General features: G+C 40.5%; 3 protein-coding genes across 7 annotated transcripts; 2 read left to right on the forward strand and 1 right to left on the reverse strand.

The window, feature by feature from the left end:
* The first annotated feature begins 5,976 nt into the window (after window positions 1-5,976).
* R2D2 (protein) lies at window positions 5,977-10,135 on the forward strand. 5 transcript variants are annotated; one of them, XM_089732621.1, is made up of 6 exons: window positions 5,977-6,083; window positions 6,764-6,869; window positions 7,328-7,513; window positions 8,908-9,204; window positions 9,279-9,405; window positions 9,484-10,135. In XM_089732621.1, exons 2-6 carry the CDS (start codon window positions 6,792-6,794, stop codon window positions 9,738-9,740), a joined length of 945 nt encoding a protein of 314 aa, XP_089588747.1. In that variant the 5' UTR covers window positions 5,977-6,083; window positions 6,764-6,791; the 3' UTR covers window positions 9,741-10,135. The 5 variants fall into 5 exon arrangements, with proteins under 5 accessions (XP_089588747.1, XP_089588746.1, XP_089588748.1 ...); XM_089732622.1 differs by having other exon boundaries at window positions 5,997-6,083; window positions 6,749-6,869; XM_089732620.1 differs by having other exon boundaries at window positions 9,279-10,135.
* Window positions 10,136-13,822: 3,687 nt separating this feature from the next.
* Window positions 13,823-16,464, reverse strand: mre11 (double strand break repair nuclease mre11). Its single transcript, XM_028171611.2, has one exon. It carries the CDS (start codon window positions 15,773-15,775, stop codon window positions 13,889-13,891), a length of 1,887 nt encoding a protein of 628 aa, XP_028027412.2. The 5' UTR covers window positions 15,776-16,464; the 3' UTR covers window positions 13,823-13,888.
* Window positions 16,465-18,924: 2,460 nt separating this feature from the next.
* Window positions 18,925-21,011, forward strand: LOC149501611 (uncharacterized). The gene has a single exon (XM_089732324.1). The coding sequence runs from the start codon at window positions 19,198-19,200 to the stop codon at window positions 20,086-20,088; it is 891 nt and encodes a 296-aa protein (XP_089588450.1). The 5' UTR covers window positions 18,925-19,197; the 3' UTR covers window positions 20,089-21,011.
* The last annotated feature ends 208 nt before the right edge of the window (window positions 21,012-21,219 follow it).

Raw genomic sequence — 21,219 nt, forward strand, 5'->3', positions numbered from 1 at the left:
TGGATCTAATTTGGGTTCATCGGCTAAGAAAACTGAACTGAAGTAAGTTGCAAATGCATCTGCCGCGTATTGTCCTTCCACAGGTTTTCCCAAGTAATCATAATATTTATTACAATTATGTCTACTTTGTCGCTTATCTTTAATAAACTTCCAAAATATTTTTGGATTATCACCGATGTCTCTCTCTATACTCAACAAATATTTTTTATACGCTGTCTCCATCAGATATCTTAATCTACTCCTATAATATTTAAACAATTCTAAATTTACTTCTTTTCCCTCAGCTTTGTACCTTTTGTGGTTAAAATGTTTGAATCTTAAGTTTTGTATTATTTCGGAAGTAAACCAAGTTGGGTATTTATTGGTTTGATTTGTTACTATACAACGTTTGGTCGGCACACAGTAGTCGATTATAGAGTATAATTTGTTATAAAATGTATTAAGAGCGATGTTGACATCCGTCTCAGAAACAATGTCACTCCAATCAATCTCAGCAAAAGATGCATATAGTACATTAATATCAGCTTTACGAAAATTCCATTGGAAGCCGCGATCCAGTACGTAGGCTGGATCGGATGATAGAGGGAGGGAGGGCATGCCGGCGCCGACACAGCACCGCCTGCTAGGCCATCGCACGGATACTTCAAGCGTCGGATGATAGCAGTCCTCCGGCACGAGAGCACCGATTCCCCTCACAACACAGACACGCTCTCTGTGTAGTCCACTCAAAACGAAATCCAAGATACCTCCATGATGATTTGGAATAGTATTAAATTGCGTTAATTTACAAAAATTTAAGAAATATTCGAATTGCTCGCGTACATAGGTAGACACAGAATTTAAATTGAAATCACCAATAACAACTACTTCCACCGGAGCAAGTTTACAAATAACATTTTCGATGGTTTGTAACACATGTATATACTCCATATTATTATAATTAGGCGGTAAGTATACTACACAACAGAGAAACTTAATATTTTTATAAGTTATTAATACAAATAAAACCTCCTGCGCAGCCGTGAGACCATCAATATTAGTAATACGGCGTGAGGAGAAAGTGTCGCGAACAGCGAGCAAGACGCCATGGCGCCACCCGCGCCTGCATCGTTAGCACGATCCTGTCGATAGACAGTATTACTATATCCCCTAGGGAACAGCTCTCCATCATATACCGAACTAACAAGAAATGTCTCGGTAACAGCTGCCAAATGTGCATTCGTATTCAAAAGTGATTTTTTAAATAAACTTAACTTAGATCTAAGACCGCGTACATTTTGATATAAAATATACACTGAAAACGATTTACCAATATTTTTTGTATTTTTAAATGTCGCTGGGCTTACGAAATCCCCGCCGCCATTGACGGCTGTTTCTCCGATACTATAACCATCAACACTGGTATCCCACAAGGTTCGTGGCTCATTTTTATGCTACATGTGATCAAAACAAAATGTGTCGGAAGTGGAGAACTCTCTGAGACGGGTCTCTGAGTGGGGTGAACTGGGACCCTTTTGTCATAGTGCCACAATTTCGCCAAATTGGCTTCTAAAATGTTGAGAGTTCTCAATAGAGCGAAGCAGTATTTCACGCCTGGACAAAGACTTGCGCCCTACAAAGCACAGGTCCAGCCTTACGTGGAATAGTGCTCCCACCTTTGGGCCGGGGCTCCCAAGTTTCCCGAGCGCTATGACATGTCCTTCTTCAAAACAGTCTTGCGGAGGGTACTCAGTAATAGGCAGCGGCTTGGCTCTGCCCCTGGCATTGCTGGCATCCATGCGCGTCGATAACCACTCACCATCAGGTGGGCCGCATGCTAGTCCGCCTACACAGGCAAGAAAAAAAATATGTTTACGACTCGTATTAGCCCAATAAAATTCAAACGATACATATGGTAGGTACCTATATTGTGCGGTGGCGGTGGCTGCTGTAAACTAACATCTTTAGAAACTCTTTGTTCTGAAACTTTTCAATGCGCCTACTCACTCTTTTCAAAAGAATAAATATATCACTACAGTCAATTTAACATGAAATGTCACAATAGCCGCCACGTATGCCAGAAGCTGTAAGTTCAAACACATTGTAATGTGAATAATCGCAAGGTATGAGAGGGAAGCGAGCGAGGGTGGACGCGGGAGGCGCGTGCGCGAGTGCCGTGCTGCGCGTGCTGATTGTGTACGCCAGCATTGTGCTGGTGCACTCGCTACTGTACTGGGGCCGGCGACTGTTGCGCGCATGGCTCGCCGGCCGCGCACCTGGCCCGATCCGAGCTTCACGCGCCGCCTACTCCTCGCTGCGACCTGGCTCGTCTTCATCTACATGTTCCTCCTGACTTTGTTCGAACTGATCGAACTACTGCGACCAAAGCCCGCGCGCTTGGCGCCCAGAACATGCCAGCCCTCTTCGTCTGCTTGTCCCCAATGTAGAAGATTTATTGAAAAACTTGAATAAACTTTTTATTTCCGAAACCTCATAGATTTATCTTTGGTCTCATATTTCTTCAAGCTGATGTCCTTCAGTTATTCAAAATGTAGAAATAAAATGGTCTCAATACTAGCCGTGGCAGGGCCCATCAAAAGCCCGCGCATCCGCGCTACCTAGGTCTGCAGCGAAACAGTTGTGCATTTTGTTATGATGTTACTCTTATTATACTCGTAATTATTTTTACTTTTTATTATTTTTGTCCACGGAGATCACTACGTGAATGCCGCTAACGACGATCTGTCTCAATTGTACACTCGTAGTGAGGCAGCCCTTCTAACTGCAACCGTAATAAACTGGACGGGGGCAGCCTTGTGGGCTCGCAAGACGCCCTACGTCACCAGTTGTAGAGTCAATACATTTGAAACTTTGACCTCATATCTCATAGTGAGCCGCGAGCTCGTCAGCCCTGCTTGCCAATATACCTACGTACATATGTACATTGATCTATCCTAGAATGAATGTAACAACCCGAAAACTCTAAAACAATTCATGTTTAATTAAAACAATGTTTTGAAATAGAGTTGAATTGGAACTAAGATTGAGAGTGTTTGATCTCGCGGATCTTTTAGAACTTTTGTGTCTACAGAGGGTGTCGGCGCTCTCTGTGTTCTGCACCGTAACTTCCTTGGGGATGGGGAGTGCTCTCTAGGAGTTGTTCGAGACGATCTCTTTTTCTCTCGATCGTTCTCTTTTTTACCATCTTTTCAGTTTTATCACGATAGCGATTTGATTTGATAGTCGTCGTGGCCTAAAGGATAAGACGTCCGGTGCATTCGTGTTGAAGCGATGCACCAGTGTTCGAATGCCAGGCGGGTACCAATTTTTCTAATGAAATACGTACTCAAAAAATGTTCACGATTGACTTCCACGGTAAAAGAATAACATAGTGTAATAAAAATGAAACCCGCAAAATTATAATTTGCGTAATTACTGGTGGTAGGACCTTTTGTAAATCCGCGCGGGCAGGTACCACCACCCTGCCTATTTCTGCCGTGAAGCAGTAATGCGTTTCGATTTGAAGGGTGGGGCAGCCGTTGTAACTGTACTTGAGACCTTAGAACTTATATCTCAAGGTGGGTGGCGCATTTACGTTGTAGATGTCTATAGGCTACAGTAACCACTTAATACCAGGTGGGCTGTGAGCTCGTCCAACCACCTAAGCAATAAAAAATAAAAAATCATGGCGATTTGGATAATGATTGTGTTTGGAATAATCTATACCCAAATACACTGATTATAAAATATTTTATTTATCCCACTACTATAAATAAATAAATAAAATCATGTGACATTCCATTTCCATCTATATTGCGAATCCTTTCCTTAAGCTCAGGCCTTGAGCAAAGAATGTTTGAAATTGTATAGGTACAATGTGTTTTAATTTATGTAATGTGTATGAAATGCTACGATGAATGTTCGAGTACAAAATCAGCAGTTTTACTAACCATATCCAATTGCGTTGGAGAGTGAGACAGGGGGATCTCATTTCTCCGAAACTAACGCATTAGGGGCTATGTGTAAGACGCTGGACTGGAAAAATATGGGCATAAATATTAATCCTCAGTACATCTTACACTTGTGGTTTGCAGATGACATAGTTCTCATGGCAGAATCGTTGCAAGATCTGCAGCAGATGCTGAACAGCTTAGCAGATTCTTCACAGCGAATTGGACTCTGAATGAACATAAATAAAACTAAAGCTATGTTCAATGGTGACATTAGCCCGGGTCCATTCGTCGTGAAGGGCTGCCCGCTTGACGCTGTTGAAGAATACTTATACCTCAGGCAGACGCTGCAGATGGGTAAAAACAGCTTCAAGAGGGAAGCTAAAAGGAAGACTCAGCTGGGCTGGGCAGAGTTCGGTAAACTACATGGAGTCTTTTCATCGAACATCCCACAGTGCCTAATAACGAAAGTTTTCAACCAGCGCATCATACCGGTTATGAGTTACGGGGTCGAGACGTGTAGAACAACGTGGCTAGTCCCTCAGTTCAATGTTGCTTAGTAACAATTAAACTTAAAGTTAAAGTTATTACATATTGAAATTTCAAAAAGATTAGAGGCTAACAATATTTCGTCGCAACACCGTGTCGTCGCGTCTGCGAGATTTCTTTCGTAAGACAAAAATTAAGTGTATTATCTATGGACAGACTCTTTGGCGAGAACACAAAGAGTGAAATTGTGTGATTTGTTTTATTTTGTGAATTTAATGTTTCTTCAGGTTTAAATGTGTAATCTCTCTTCTATATCGTTCCCTCACTACTGAGAATCGCGACCACGTGTGACTTTCTTCCACTGTGCTCGATCATGGGTAGCATGAACCGCATGGTACAGATTACCACCAAGTACTTCTCTTAATAGATTCGTTCCCTCACTACTGAGAATCGCGACCACGTGTGACGTTCTTCCACTGTGCTCGATCATGGGTAGCATGAACCGCATGGTACAGACTACCACCAAGTACTTCTCTTATTAGATCTGACCATCTGGCTGGTGTTCTGCCCACGGAGCGCTTACCCTATATGTAGTTTATTAACTTTAATATCTAAAGCTGCTGGACGTAACTTCTTGGGATCCTCCAAAAAGTCCACTGAAAAAATCTCAGTAAATGACCACCATTTTACTGAGATTATATTTCATCCCATATCATCTCATCTCATTTCATTTAATTTCATCCCAGTTGATTAATGTCTCAAATTAATCATCTTCATTTCATTTCGCTCCATATGAGTCAAACCTGGATAAACGTAGTTCAAGGGATCACAATCTCATTCTCGCATAGAGAGGTTTCTAACTAACCCGAGTTTCTTGCTAATGCACCATCTGAATTTCATTTCGCGATTTTCTGGATTCAAACGCATTCACTATTTTAAGTTTATAACTTAATGACTGTACTTTAATTTTCCGTTTTGACATGATGCAGAACAGAACTTTCCTTCGCAATTGATTAACGATAAACTGAGTAAGTCCGACAAACAGGACGGTACACAGGCACACGTGTCCATATGCGATAAAATAACAACGTTATTTAGTTCCATGAAATAAAATAGGTTCAATATTGACGAGAAGTCAATACAAAAACAATGGTTGGAAGTTCCACGAAAGTTAAGAATGAGTCATAAAATAGCAGATGTTAAATTTTGTAATTTGTTTTGTCATTTGTTCCTCCTAAATAATATAAATAAATAAAGCTTGACTGTCCCTTATAGAGGTATAGATAAGTACCAGTCTCACTTACGGAGGTCCATGAGGGAAAAACGACTCTCTCTTACAAAGGTTTTTGTTTCTCGCTAATAGAGGTTTTGGGAGCTTAAAATTACGGGTCCTGGCTATTACTCTCATTTATAGAATTTTCTCACTTATCCAGTTCTCACTTACCCAGGTTCGACTGTAATATCATTTTTCATAAAATAAAATTAAGAATATAAATTAAAATAAGACGTTACTTAAAGGTCTTAGTTACCAGGTCATAAAATCCCTTAAAAAGACATAGATTTAACACTTGTATATTTGAGAGGTACCTACATTAAGTGTATAATCTATGGTACCTACCCTAAGTACCATTAGATTTAAAAATTTAATTATTGTTAATGATTTTGGTATGTACCTACATATGGATCTAGTTATTTAACTATCTATTTATCAATATTAATGATTTTTATTTAGATAAAAAACAATATTGTTATTGATCAAAATCATTATTAATTTAATTAAATATTCCAATATGTTTGTGTTATAATGCAAAAATGTGACGCCAAAAGGCTCAAGAGAAAACTTGCAACCTACTTTACAAAAATAATCTTCATAATTATTATCAATTAATATGTATGTATAAGACTACATTATTATTAAGGGTTTTTATGTTGTAGTCCTAGGGCACCCAACTGGTACATAGGCCCCTCACAAGTTGTCTCCACTTGCCCCGACCTTGCGCCAGCTCCTTCCGATCATTCCAGGTCATGCCGGCAGTTCTCATCTTGCTCTCAACGGTGTGTCGCCAATGTGTACACAAATGTGCCACTAGATCTTCACCAACTACGCAGTGGCCCCTCAAACGCGATCGATGCTGCGTTTATTCTGCTGCTCTGTAGTGTGTCCTATCCAACGCTATTTCTTGTTGGCAATCTCTTGCATGATGGGAACCTGGTCACATTTAGTCCAGAGATCTTCGTTAGAGATAGTGCTTGGCCAAAATATGCGGAATATCGGCCTCAAGGTCTTATTTACAAACAAAATGAATAAGGGTACATTATTAAAATTACAGCTTTTACTGTTTCAGTTTTATGCTTTAAAAATCTAAAAACAAGATGAAAACTCCCATAACAGTACTGCAAGAAATGATGATGAAACTTGGACAGATTCCAGAGTATGAGTGTGTTGCTCAGGTATGAATGTGGGTAATTGAAATTGAACCCCACCTTAAATTGGTGTTATTTTGTAGACAGATGGGCAAACAATTAACCTTATAGTGACTGGTCACAGTAGTTCTGGGAAATCAGCAATTCCCAGAGCACAACCTAGCAGCTGCCTGCCTCTGAAAGGTCTTCTCAAATTTTGAATGAAAAGTTGCAGCAGGTGTGCTGCTTAAAATGATATACACAATCATGTCATACTTGCACAGAACACATACACCATTTGCCATTAGATGAAATTTATGGTCTGCATTTAAAGAAAATACGCTTTGCTGCACAAATATACACACATTTTTAAGTCTGAAATGTACATTTATTTTCAAAAGTGGTAAAGGTATGACTAGATGGGAGTATTGAGAGAAGCATAATTTGATGTTTGGCAGTTAATAAGACAAATAATTTAATTTCTGAATGTCGTGATGTTCCCACAGTCAGGGCCCCAACACCAGGCCACATTTGAGTTCCGCTGTAAGGCTTTAGGTGAGTCTGTCTCTGCTTCTGCACGATCAAAGAGGGAAGCAAAGCAGGAAGCAGCCCGTGCCATGCTGTTGTGTCTTTCTACAATAGGTCACCGTGTGCCCCCACCATTTGCTACTGAATTTACACAACCCTCTCATGTAAGTAACATCTCAATTATCCAACTGTTTTTTTTTTTTTTATTGCTTAGATGGGTGGACGATCTCACAGCCCACCTGCTGTTAAGTGGTTACTGGAGCCCATAAACATCTACAACGTAAATCCACCACATACCTAGAGATATAAGTTCTAAGGTCTCAAGTACAGTTACAACGACTGCCCCACCGAAACGCATTACTGCTTCACGGCAGAAATAGGTGGGGCAGTGGTACCTACCCGTGCGGACTCACAAGAGATCCTACCACCAGTAATTACGCAAATTATAATTTTGCGGGTGTAATAAAACTACACAACGTTATTCCTTCATTGTGGAAGTCAATTGTGAACATTTGTTAAGTACGTACGTTCATTAGAAAAATTGGTACCCGCCTGAGATTCGAACACCGGTGCATCGCTAAATACGAATGCACCGGACGTCTTATCCTTTAGGCCACCTTGAATTATAACTAATGATATACATACTCTCTGTAAAATGTACCATAGTTACATCTGTTATCGAAAGGCAATTGCATGCAGCAGAGATGCCAATGTTGCGATGGATGTGTGGAGTAACGAGAATGGATAGAATACGGAATGAATATGTTAGAGGAAGTCTGAAAGTAGCACCTGTGACAGAGAAGTTGAGAAGTGCGCATTTGGGATGGTATGGACATGTGATGAGACGAAATGAAAATGAGGTTGGTAAGAAAATGTTAACTATAAATGTAGAAGGATATAGACGAAGGGGTAGACCTAAGAAGAAATGGATGGATTGCGTGAAAGACGATATGGGTAAGAGGGGAGTGAGCGAAGAAATGGTATATGATAGAAGAGTATGGAAGGAGAAAACATGTTGCGCCGACCCCAAGTAACTGGAAGAAGGGCAGGATAATGGTGATGATGATGAGCTACATCTGTTATCGTGGTTATAAATGGCTTCATAAATTATGTACTCTGTAGTGATGGTATTTGTTCTAGCTAAGCGCAGGTTGTATAAAGACAGACACACAGTGAGCTGACTTGTTACCCAACACATGTGTATTATGTTTTATTATTTTATTCAAAATTCACTGAATAAAATAATAAAACATAATATAGTCGTAGCAACACCTTATGCTGGGGAGTAATCCTTCATATAAATAAATGCCTTTTTGTTATGAAATATTGCGTGTTCACAAAACAATTTCCATGTAAAAAAGTCAAATCAAGCTGTAGTGTATTAAAGAAATAATAAAACGTAATACAAGTAATGTCCTATTCAAACTAGAATGCATGATTGCTTCGTTGCTGCAACGTCTGTTTTCAGTTCCGTTCTTTTACCCTTCTGTTCATTATCTTGCCTGTCGCTGCCATGTCCACATTTTAAACTCATTACGACGACTGTATTTACTTCCAGAGTAACCAATCGACTGGCGAGTGCTCCGAGGGCAAAGCGCCCACAGTGGACAGTCGCAGCTATGTGGCGCTGCTGAAGGAGCTGTGCGAGGAGTACAAGCTGCCGGGCGTGGAGTACGCGCTGGTGGCGGACACGGGGCCCGCGCACATGCGCCTGTTCAGCGTGCGCGCCAGCATCGGCCTGCACTCGCGCGACGCCAGCGGCACCACCAAGCGACAGGCGCGACAAAAAGCCGCAGCCGACCTCTACTTGTTCCTGCGTGAAAACCTCTCGCGTCTCACTCATGATTTCGTTGAGGTACTTAAAACTTCTGTCCAATGGACCCTCATTCTTATCACATTACATTGATCATCAACTGTAACGGTCCACAGGAACAAGCGCTGGTGCGAGCCCACGAGCGCGCCATGGAACGGTTGGTGGAGACCACTCCCGCGCCCTGGAAGCCGGACCTCGGCCAGCGCGTCTCCGAGTACCATTACGGCCTCATCTCGCACACGGGTGAGTGCACCGCGCGCTCGAGGCGACGCCTCCCTGTAGTGCTTGACCAGTGCTTGAGACGCGCGATGGTTGACACAGATCCCGAAAAACGCATGGCGGCTCGAGCCGTGCTATCCCAGACCGACGACATAGAGGAGGCGGCTGAGCGCGCGGCCGCGGCGCTGGAGCTGCAGACGTGCTGGGAGACCCTCGACCCGCTCCACGTGCTGAAGCTAGATGCGGCCCCGGCTCTAGCCTTCAGCGGACACTCGCGCGCGGACGCGGCCCGGGCGGCTCTGCGGTACCTGCGCCGAGCCCTGCGCGACGTCTCCCCTCCGCCGCCCGCCGCTCTGTGACCGCACTGTGATCGCACTGTGACCGTACTGTGACCGCACTGTGACCGCGCTGTGACCGCGCTGTGACCGCACTGTGACCGCACTGTGACCGTACTGTGACCGCGCTGTGACCGCGCTGTGACCGCACTGTGACCGCGCTGTGACCGCACTGTGACCGCACTGAGCGTTTCGTAAGGTCGTTCACGCATCTATGCATTTAAAAAAATGGTTTGGCAAAACAGACCAGACAGCAAATAAAATTAAAGTTAATAATGAAAAAATGAGTCCTATTTTATTATATATTATCTACCTAAGAAAATTATAAGTTTATCACATGGCCAGATGATTTTTTTGTAATCTTGCTGTGTAATAAAACCGTGTAATGTTGCTTCTGTAATAAAAACTAATCTTTTCAACTGTATTTTTTTTTTATTAAGCTTCTTGAGCGTCATCTAACCTAAAACTTAAAAATCGAATACAGTCAAATGAAGGTAGGTAAAAAACCATGTACTAATTGATGCCAAGCAGTTGTCCAAGGCAGATAGGTCGTTTTCAAATTTGGGGCCAAAAGCGAGTTATTTGATTTAATTCTAATAACTTTTTTTTTATTGCTTAGATGGATGAACGAGCTCACAGCCCACCTGGTGTTAAGTGGTTACTGTAGCCCATAGGAATCTACAACATAAATGCGCCACCCACCTCGAGATATAAGTTCTAAGCTCTCAGTATAGTTACAACGGCTCCCCCAACCTTCGAACTGAAACGCATTACTGCTTCACGGCGGAAATAGGCGGGGTGATGGTACCTACCCGTGCGGACTCCCAAGAGGTCCTACCACCAGTGAGACCTTAAACCTTAAAGTTATTCAAATTCAAATTCAAAATCATTTATTTCAACTTGGATGTCATCAAAAACACACTTGTTGAATGTCAAAATGTAAAAGAAAATGTTAACTCTACCACCGGTTCCAAAAAAAGCCACAGTCCTGAGAAGAACCGGCGAAACAAACTCAGCGGGCTTTTTTTTTTTTTGTATTTTCTCAACTATTTTCTTTTTTTTTTAAAGAAGAAAACATATTTACAGTATACAAAAAAACAAGTCAAAAAAATACAATTCAAATAAATAATAATAATAATGAAAAATGAAAAGGCCAGGAGCGAACGCCTCATTCCCACGTAGTGCCATCTAGTAAAAAATCCTTAACTTTATAATATGCCTTGTTGCACAAACGTTCCTTGACAGTTTTCTTAAATCTATGAACAGGTAGTAGTTGAACGTTTTGTGGGATCTTGTTGAAAAGCTGTACACCCAGCCCCCTGAAAGAGTTGCTTATTTTCTTAATTCGAGCCGCCGGCAACGCAAGCCTATGTTTGTTCCTAGTGTTCACATTATGCAAATCGCAGACTCTGGGGAATTCTACAATGTTTTTACGCACGTACAATAAATTTTCAAAAATGTATTGGGACGCTGAAGTTAGAATTTTGATTTCCTTAAACTTGTCCCTCAAGGATTCCCTCGGGTGCATATTATAAATAGCACGAATAGCCCTCTTCTGCAGGATGAAAATCGTTTCGACATCGGCAGCATTGCCCCATAGCAAAATGCCATAGGACATAACACTATGAAAATAACTGAAATAAACTAGACGTGCCGTATCTTCATCAGTATACGTTCGTATTTTTTTTACCGCAAACGCTGCAGAACTAAGTCTATTCGCTAACTTGCATATGTGAGGACCCCACTGCAGCCTGGAATCAACTGTTATACCAAGAAAAACTGTCGAATCAACAAGCTCCAGTGTCTCTCCACTTACAATGATATTAGTGTCTACTTGTCTAACATTAGGTGTGGTAAATTTTATACATTTTGTTTTTTTGTTATTTAATAACAGATTATTAACACTAAACCAATGTACCACGCGCGAGATAGCATCATTCACATCGTCATAATCTTCCAATTGTCGTTTAATTTTAAACAATAAGGATGTATCATCAGCGAATAATACGACCTCGTGACGGGTTTCAATAAACTTTGGTAAATCATTGATATACACAAGAAATAAGAAGGGACCCAATATGGAACCCTGAGGAACACCCATATTAAGTAAGACACCGGAAGATCTCTTTCCTTTAACGTCTACCTTTTGGATTCTTCCGGATAAATAAGATTTAATAAGTTCTAATGAAACGCCCCTAACTTACCGTAACTATATACGTACGTAATTACCGTACGTACTTACCGTAATTATAATATAAGTACAGTAAATTTGTTGTCATGTCATTCGTAAACACTGTTAAATTAGGAGTTATACATTAAAAACTAGCCCAAACCTCATTCGTATCACTGGTTCGAAATTCAAATTCTAACTTGTTTGCTATTTTTCCAGTAATGCCAGTTGAAATTCGGCAATTTTATTTAATCAGTATTTATTACAACAAAAGAAAACTAACTGGATATTAGAACATTATAAAAAACAAAAGAAGTACGATTTCTAAGCTTTTAAAAAAGTTCCTATTTAAATTGTCATCCGTGTTGGCGTTATCAAATGCGTGAAATGAAAAATATAAATGAATATTATATCATATTATCAATAAATGAGTGATTGACTTGATTGTGATGAAGCATTTTTTATTCTGTACACGCCTAAATACGAAAAAGATGAAAAATTAGAAAGTTTAAATTCATGACATATTAGAAAGTTTAAATTCATGACATCGTTACTTTTTTGGCCGCAAAATTGAAAACGACCCAGATACAGTATTGACCAAATTTTTCTCAGAAATGTAAAATATACGTTATATTGTATCAATGCGCCACTTCGATAAAGCGGCACGACATGAGAATCTTCTCATCGTGGCCGCCGGAAACTACTCAGCAGATCCTGCGGGCCAAACGGTCGACGTCGCTCAAAACACTTCATTTCGGATCCTCCCGGTCTACTAACGGTGCTTTTAGGTACCCCAAGCTCGGTCATCGTTCTTGTCGAACCCGTCGCTCGCGACGAAGGGTTCCGCGAGTAAATTAACCCACAGACACAGCTCACTGAGTTTCTCGTCGGATATTCTCAGTGGGTCGCGTTTCCGATCCAGTGGTAGATTCTGCGAAGCACGGCTCTTGCTAGGGTTCGTGTTAGCCACATCGTCAGGTTTGAGCCCCGTGAGAGAGGTCTGTCTGATCATAGGCTTAGGTAAGAAAAAAAAACTTAAATACAACATAATCATATTGCGTAGTTTATAATAATAGAGCAATGATATTTAAGAACGCAACCAAGGGATTTCCTTGATGTAGCCGTAGATACCTATAATATCAAAATAGTGTGACATTTCGGAGGGGCGAAGTATGTGATTAAATTCCACACGACAATCAAACCGTATTTTAAAAAGATGGTCCATTACTTCACAAAGTAGATTACAAAAGTATTGACCTAGGAACAAAGATGCGACCTTAGGTTAGGTTAGCTTACCATGCCCGGCTCCGACCCTTATGGCAGGCGACCTTCCCCCGGTGAAGGTTACGGGGAGAGACCGCACGGCGCGCTTCCTGCGCTCATGCGCTAGTGCAAGACAGCTGTTCTACGGAACAACTTGTTAACGGTGTATCGCGTTCCGACCCAGCAGGGTATTCCAGAACACCAGCGGCATCACCTGGGACGTAGGGTCGTTGACAACCCGTCGTTCTGGCGTCCTCGGATTGGCGCCGCGAGTTTGGTTGTAATGTTGACCGTGGGAAGCCCCCTACTCTGACCTCGGGCGGAGATCGGACATCGAGTGAGAGAGGGAAAGGTGGACTAGTTTGGTGCAGTGGGGACCTAAAAATATCCTTGGGCCCGCGATCTGTTCCCAACATCTGCAGACCATCAAGTTCCACATAATCCCGCGTGCCCCTAGGCGCAAACAACTCGTAGGAGGTTCAGCCCGAAAAAAAAAGGAAGCAGTTTAATATAGCAGACCACAACATTCACATTTCCAATTTGTATGAAAGTTATTATAGCAGCTAAACACGGCTCGCGGAGCAGTGACACTGCTGTGCCTCTGCTATGGCGAGCGCTTCCATCAGATATCATTTTCATATATTGCTAGCATTTGGAATAATAATAAGAAGACTTAAAAATAGTATTTTTTTATTAATGTGCTGAAATGATGATACTTGAAAACAATTATAGAGTATAATCAATCAGAGTCATTTTCGATATCGTTAGAACCGCGGCGACGACTGGAGTTCATGATATTCTGAAGCCACGATGTGGATTTCTGAGCTGCCGAACGCCTCGGAGTTCTGCGTTCCGGCGGCGAGGGGGCAGGTGCCGAAGCCTTAGTCGCTCGGGTGCTCTTTCCTCGAGGAGACTTTCCGCGCGATGCACGAGTGGTACGGCCGCGTCCAGATCGTGTCGACAATTCTTCTTCATCACTAGACAATACTACAATGGTGCGCTTGCCAACAGTATTGGGCAGCTTTACAACTGGTACTATAAGCTGTGCTGCAGGTGCCGATGGCCTTGCACTTGCATCCACTAAGGTGTGGAGTTTCTCATCATCAGCTTCATCCAGCTCTCGCTTATAAACCTCTAGTTGTTCAGCTATTTCTTTTTCGGTCTCTGCAGTAGATTCCAATAGTGCAGCAATGCAGCGACGTTTATGAGCATCAAATGCCCGGCGCAAGACATCTTCGTTGTGTTTAAGGGTAAAATCCCGAACTGCATCAGTTATGACCCTGACTGATAGTACAGAAAGTCTCTTATCCTTCGGCTGAGCTTCATAATATGCACGTAAAAGTGACTCCACATCAGCAGCTTCTGCAGCCACACCCGTCATGTCTCCTTCCTCTTCTGGATCACGTTCTCTTTTTTCTCTAATCTTTTTTTCTTTCTTCATTATTAATAGATCATTAGGATTTGCAACCAAACCATTAAAATTCTGTCCAAAACGTATCCGATTAAAGTTCTGACTTTCTCGCTCATAAAAAATACTTAACCTGATGAGTGGTAGTAAAGGCTGCCTCAGATCAGCAGTCTTCAGCTTCGAAGCCTCATCAATAGCTTCATTAACTCTGTTTTTTAAAAACTCTTGAACCTTTTCATTTTCATTAACATCTTCACTGCCTATATTTTCCTCTGAAAGCACTATGGTTTTAAATATAAAAGGCCTTACTGTTTGCAGTGGCAGAGGAGTTAACTTGAAATTTCCTTTATGTATTTCTAATAAACCACAATGCTTAGGAAGTGCTTCTCCTGCAGCTAAAGAGGTTGCCACAGTACTACCTGGTTGTACAACAAAAAAGCTGTCTTTCTCTGTTTTATTTCCCTTCATTGGGCAAATATGGCTGTCATGCTCATGGCCCCACACTACAAGATCTAAAAAGTTTGGTAGCACTCCTTCTGGAATATAGTTACTGTGTCCTCTGTCCGCATGATTTTGATGTAGTACAAATAAATTGAACCAGTCCAATGTTTCATCGGGTCTCTCCATTTCCACTTTTTTTTCAGCAAAAAGACGTGAAAGTCTCTGATCTTTTAAATGGCTAAGTCCATAGAGGGCGAGCCTCGTAAGACCTTTTTGCAAAAGTACTGGTGATATTCTTACGTGCGTGTAGTCGGTCCATTTACCAAAATAATTAACTAACCCAGTGATTGAGAGAATATCAAGAGAACTCACACTGCCCTGGCCAACGGGATCATCATGATTGCCGTGTATTGAGAGAATAGGGTAAGAAATATTCAAATTGGGGTCCTCATAGTTAACTGTTCTTGAAAAATTTTTTATTTGGTCAGACAGCAACTCTATACTAACCGGTTTATCCCCAAGACAATATTTGCGGATTATTTCTGTACATTTAAACATACAATTGACAGAAGGTTTAGCTTGATCAAACAGATCACCTCCTAAAAGTATCAAATCAACATCACATTGTACCGCAAGAGACAAAACTTCTTCAAACGCTATAAAGCTATCTTCTCCGCGTACAGGATCATTTTCCATGAAACCAAGATGAATATCGGAGGCTATTAATATCCTTAGCGTATCGTCAGGAGACCACGCTGAAATGTCGTTCTCAATCATTATTTTACTTGTACAACTCGATTATGATGTTATCTCAAACAAACTTAAATACAATTATGCCGATTGGCGCCAATTTACTAGCTACTACAGCTCAACATACACAACATGTCCGACTTTTAGTGTTGCAAGATAAGTGTAAAATGTAAATACTAAATGTGTTATCTATGATAAAAACATAGATACTAAGCTTTGGATAGAATCTAAACCAGACTTAAATTGAATGGAGTAATTTAAGGTAAGCCTTCCTATTTTTTGGCATTTGTTTCCCATTGGCTTCTCAATCTTTAAGGTTGGCATTGGTATTAACAAAATTCAAAACTAATACTTAGTTAAATCACAAGAAATTTCCTGAAGACACGTATTTTTTACAAATACATGTAAATAAAGACCTGAGAAGCCATGTCTAACAATTTTCTTATGTTTTTGAAGTTTGTCAAATATGAAACTATTCATAATCAGCAATTACACGTTTACTTAAACCTCAAATAACAACGATTAATAAAATATTTGGTATTAAATTATAGACGGAGAAAAATGTGTGCAAGTGTTGAGGGGGTGTGTTGGAGTTTGTATATAAATGTAATGGCAGGCAACACTTGACACTTGATTAGATTTCGAATATTAGAATTATTTTAAATGTTTAAAAAAACAGATCATTGTATTCTCGTAAGAAAATGTCAGTACTTCTCATCTAGACACAGCAAGAGAAACATGTAATAGTTTTATAAAAAAATATAAAGATAATAATTGTATAATGGTGTAAAAGTGTTCAAGCTATCTGCAGTATAATTATAATGAAGCAGTTGTGTTTTTAAATAGCCCCTCATCACCTACAGAACCCAATCCCCTCAAATTTAACCGTCCAACACAGAGTGAGAGCAAACATTTATGTTAGAGTGAGTCACAGATTTTTTTGACTTTACATTTTAATGCCTACATATTACGAGCGGAGCCTAAGTGCTGCAGGTGCCTTTAGAACTACAGTGTCCCGTAATGCTTCCTCTAAGTTTGTTTTAACTATTGTAAATCAAGCTCATACTTTGTTGCACATATATCTATACTCTTGTGGCGGGTAGCCATCAACAACGCAAGATAATTAACAGATGCCTGAATCTCGCTTACGACATTTTCAAGATAAAGCGCATATATACAAGTTCCGAACGACAACATTCGGACCGTCGGTCTACCGAGCAATATCATCCGCTCGGTGGAAGATCTTCCCTTTGTCGTATATTCCTACACTCTTATTAAACGAATTCCTGTCACGCTTCTTAATTTGTGACTTTTCGATATTTCGTTATTTATCTAGCTATGTTATGTGCGTTGGGCATCATGCAGAGTCTTTCTCTATGGAACATTTATGATTATGGAGCACAGTCTTGTGAAGAGGCTCGCCATTTCCAAAATTAAATCGTAATACACCTGAACCGAATTTTTTCCTGCAGCTGCATTTGTTTTAACTGAAGAGCCTATTTATATTTAAATTATCGTTTAAATAATGACTATTGAATCTCTTTTAAGCAGAAAAAGTCGTCCTGGCCTTCCTCGGCGTCGTCCTATCCTTTAGATAAGAAGTCCGGTGCATTCGTATTTTTCAATGCACTCGTGTTCGAATCACGCAGGGAAGTACCAATTTTTCTAATGAACTAGGTATATAAAGCAAATGTTCACGATTGACTTCCACGATGAGAGAATAACGTCGTGTAATAAAATAAAAAATGTTGAAAATTTAAAAATTAAAAATTGGGAAAGATTGGGAAAATAATTGGGAGTTTAATTGTTTTTATGATCGAACAATCACCAGTAGTCGTCGAACAAACGATGATTGATCAAAATGAGTTAATCTGAGCGATAAAAATAAAGTTATCTAGTAAGGGGGGCCCAATTAACGGTGATCATTTGTTTAATTAGTTATAAATAAACAAAAGACGAACAAACAATTTTTACATTTGAACATTAAAGAACAAACGACGGACAAATAATTAAAAATAAAAAAATTCGAAAGTCAAAAAAGGGGGGGCCAAATTTACAGAGCCCTAGGTATGTAGCACTGAAGTATGAAACCTAAATAGGTCTATGGTATGTAGATAGATTGTTGTATTATTAGATTTCTACTTTTTTGTTAGATTTTGAGGTACTGGCAACAGAATTTAGTATGTAAAAATTATTTGGTATATTGTAGTAGAATTCACGCTTTTCAGTTATTCTAGTACTTTTTGGCATAACGGACAAATTTGGGATATTCCCCTTTCATCGAATGGATGTAACTATTTAATTTTCATTCTTTTCTTTACCATTCGTGCTTTGAGCATAGTATGATAGACCAGTGGGAATTCCTTGATTGAGAATTTTTATAATCGAGCTTAAAATGAAACATAAATATACACAAGGATATCGCGATGTCCTATTCATCACGATATCCTTGTAGTTACAACAGAAAACATGCAAATTGTTGACAAAGAATATAGGGAACCAAAACTTACTGGTGGTAGGACCTCTTGTGAGTCCGCACGTGTAGGTACCACCGCCCCGCCTATTTCTGCCGTGAAGCAATAATGCGCTTCGGTTTGAAGGGTGGGGCAGCCGTTGTAACTATACTGAGATCTTAGAACTTATATCTCAAGGTGTGTGGTGCATTTACGCTGTAGATGTCTATGGGCTCCAGTAACCACTTAACACCAGGTGGGCTGCAAGCTCGTCCACACATCTAAGCAATAAAAAAAAATAAAAAAGTTAGATGTTTCCGTGTCTAATTTATTGTCAACTTCTAGTTCGACGTCTGAAACATTTATGGTGGATAAATTTTGGAGTGCAGGCAGCCAAATCTGTGGTGCGAATAGCAAACCAAGGTATAGCAATTTGTCCCAATTTGTGAAGCAAATGGCGATACTACCTTTGTCAAACGCCAAAATAGAAAATTCTTTCTATTTTGGCGTTTGATTTTTAATCCTATTAATATCAGAAATTATTCAATTTCTGATATTAATAGGATTAAAAATCAAGATCGAAATCGATTTAATAATAAGAATGTTGCTGCAATCATGCATGGAAAAGAGGAGCTACGACAGATGATATCGCACATTTGATCCTGACAGAACTCTTACCAAGTTAATGGACTCAAAACAACTATATGAAAATGTTACCCAATGTAGGGGAATGATACCCCGCCCCGCTTCGCTTACCATGCAGTTATTGTGCATACAGTCAGTGGTTAAAGTGCAGCGATCCACCGCGGTCGCTGCGCGAATAAACATATAATTTATACTTTATACTTAGTGTTTTATTGACCACTCTGATGAGGTTTCCTGAGAGAATGTATAATAAACCCACAACATCAACAAACCTCACATTGGTGACCCCTGCTAAACTCACACGGACTTTTGGACAAAGTGTTGTCGTGTTAGTGATCGTGTTTGGTGACGATGTATCCGACTCAGCACGTGAGTGGCGCACCCATTGCGCAACCGCCTGCGACGCCTTTACCAAGAAACGACGCGCCAGCTCCAGGACCCAGCAATGTAACCTCGGACACAAATGACATTTCGGCTATCACAGTGGACTCACGAATTCCCGAATTTAGGACAGACCAGCCACGTGTCTGGTTCATTAGGGCTGAATCCGTCCTAAATCCACAAAAATGCAGTGATGATGCCAAATTCCAAGTACTTATTTCAAAATTGGGAAAGGCCCCTATACAACAAGTCACAGATATTCTCTGCAGGCCGCCTGATACTGGAAGGTATGAAACTTTAAAAGCACGCTTGTTAGATATTTATGAGGAATCTGAGAATCGTCAGGTGCAGAAACTGATTGGTGAGATGGAGCTCGGCGATCAAAAGCCCTCACAGCTTCTTCGCCGTATGCGTGACCTCGCCAGGGACAAAATACCTGATGACACACTCCGAATTTTATGGCAAGGCCATCTGCCCGCAGCTGTAAGAACCGTCCTGGCGATTACTGAGACTAAGGACATGGAGAAATTAGCTGCCGCTGCAGACAAGGTAATGGAGACGTTACAGCCGTCGCAGTTATCGGTCGTCGAAGCCAAAGTACCAGCTCAAACGAGTGGTAATAAGGATATATTAACTGAGATAGCAAAGTTGAGCATCCGCATGAGGAACATGGAGCGATTTCAACGTAATGGATCTCGTGACATAAGCCAAGGTCGACGCTCGCGTTCCAGCTCCCGTGCTAGTAGCCAATCTGGTGGTAAAACTAAGGATCCGAATAGGCTATGTTTTTATCACTACCGCTTCAAGGAACGAACCAATAAGTGCGTGCAGCCCTGTGCCTGGAAGGAGCAGAAAAACTAGGTGAAGTGCAGGTAAACCAGGCGGATACCTGTGAAATGTTGCCGACACAAAACCGCCTATGCGTTACAGATGTGTGTACCGGTTTTCGATTTTTAGTTGACACTGGAGCTAACATTTCCGTTTTACCAGTTACTAAAAAGTGTTTTAACAGTGTTCAGTGTTCAGATTATAAACTTTACGCGGCTAATGGGACAGAGATACGAACATATGGCACAAAATCTATGATTTTAGACTTGCGATTGCGCAGGCAATATAAATGGACTTTTATTGTTGCCGACGTAAAGCAACCAATCTTAGGTGCCGATTTTCTTAGTTATTATGGTTTGTTGGTAGACATAAGAGCTAAAAAACTTATAGATAAAATAACTACGTTAGGTATTATAGCGTCAGTTGTAAAATGTAATGAGTTAACCTTATGTAGTACAGATAAAAACCATCCTTATTGGGACGTAATAAGTAAATATCCCGATATAACTAAGCCCGCTTGTTATAGAGAAACACCTAAACATTCTGTGTATCACTACATCGAAACGAATGGTCCTCCTGTACACGCACGTGCAAGACGTTTACCTCCCGATAAGTATGATAAGGTAAAATCTGAATTTAGTACTATGCATGATCTAGGGATCTGCAGACCGTCGCGTAGCCCGTGGTCTAGTCCGCTACACGTTGTACCCAAAAAGAATGGGGAAATACGTCCTTGTGGCGATTATAGACGTTTAAACGCTATTACAGTACCAGATCGTTACCCTTTGCCTAGAATACAAGACTTTACTTATATTTTAGATAAAAAGGTTATATTCTCACGGATTGATGTAATACGTGCTTATCATTATATCCCTGTTTGGCCAGAACATATAGATAAAACCGCAATCATTACTCCTTTTGGTTTGTTCGAATTTCCTCGAATGACCTTTGGTTTACACAACAACACCATACAAACCTCACACCAACATAAAGAGAAGAAGTATAAGTTTCATTTTATAAATTTTATTTTTTTATTATATTTTTATTTAGAATTTAATTAAAAAAAAAGAACGTTGGTCTCTTTAATGAATTGTGGTTTCTTTTTATTATTTTATTGTTTAATCAAGAAGATTCATGCTTTTACATTGTAACACGACAGCAAAA

The sequence above is a fragment of the Bombyx mandarina genome, chromosome 13, assembly GCF_030267445.1.
Source record: "Bombyx mandarina strain Sakado chromosome 13, ASM3026744v2".
In the NCBI taxonomy this organism is placed as follows: Eukaryota; Metazoa; Arthropoda; class Insecta; order Lepidoptera; family Bombycidae; genus Bombyx; species Bombyx mandarina.

Bases quoted from the DNA above. Each gene is read 5' to 3' on its own strand.
- mre11 (XM_028171611.2), bottom strand. From the start codon at position 15,775: ATGATTGAGAACGACATTTCAGCGTGGTCTCCTGACGATACGCTAAGG.
- R2D2 (XM_089732620.1), top strand. From the start codon at position 6,792: ATGAAAACTCCCATAACAGTACTGCAAGAAATGATGATGAAACTTGGA. The intron at 7,514-8,907 runs GTAAGTAACATC...ATTTACTTCCAG, and splicing joins AATTTACACAACCCTCTCAT to AGTAACCAATCGACTGGCGA. The intron at 9,205-9,278 runs GTACTTAAAACT...AACGGTCCACAG, and splicing joins TCACTCATGATTTCGTTGAG to GAACAAGCGCTGGTGCGAGC.
- LOC149501611 (XM_089732324.1), top strand. From the start codon at position 19,198: ATGTATCCGACTCAGCACGTGAGTGGCGCACCCATTGCGCAACCGCCT.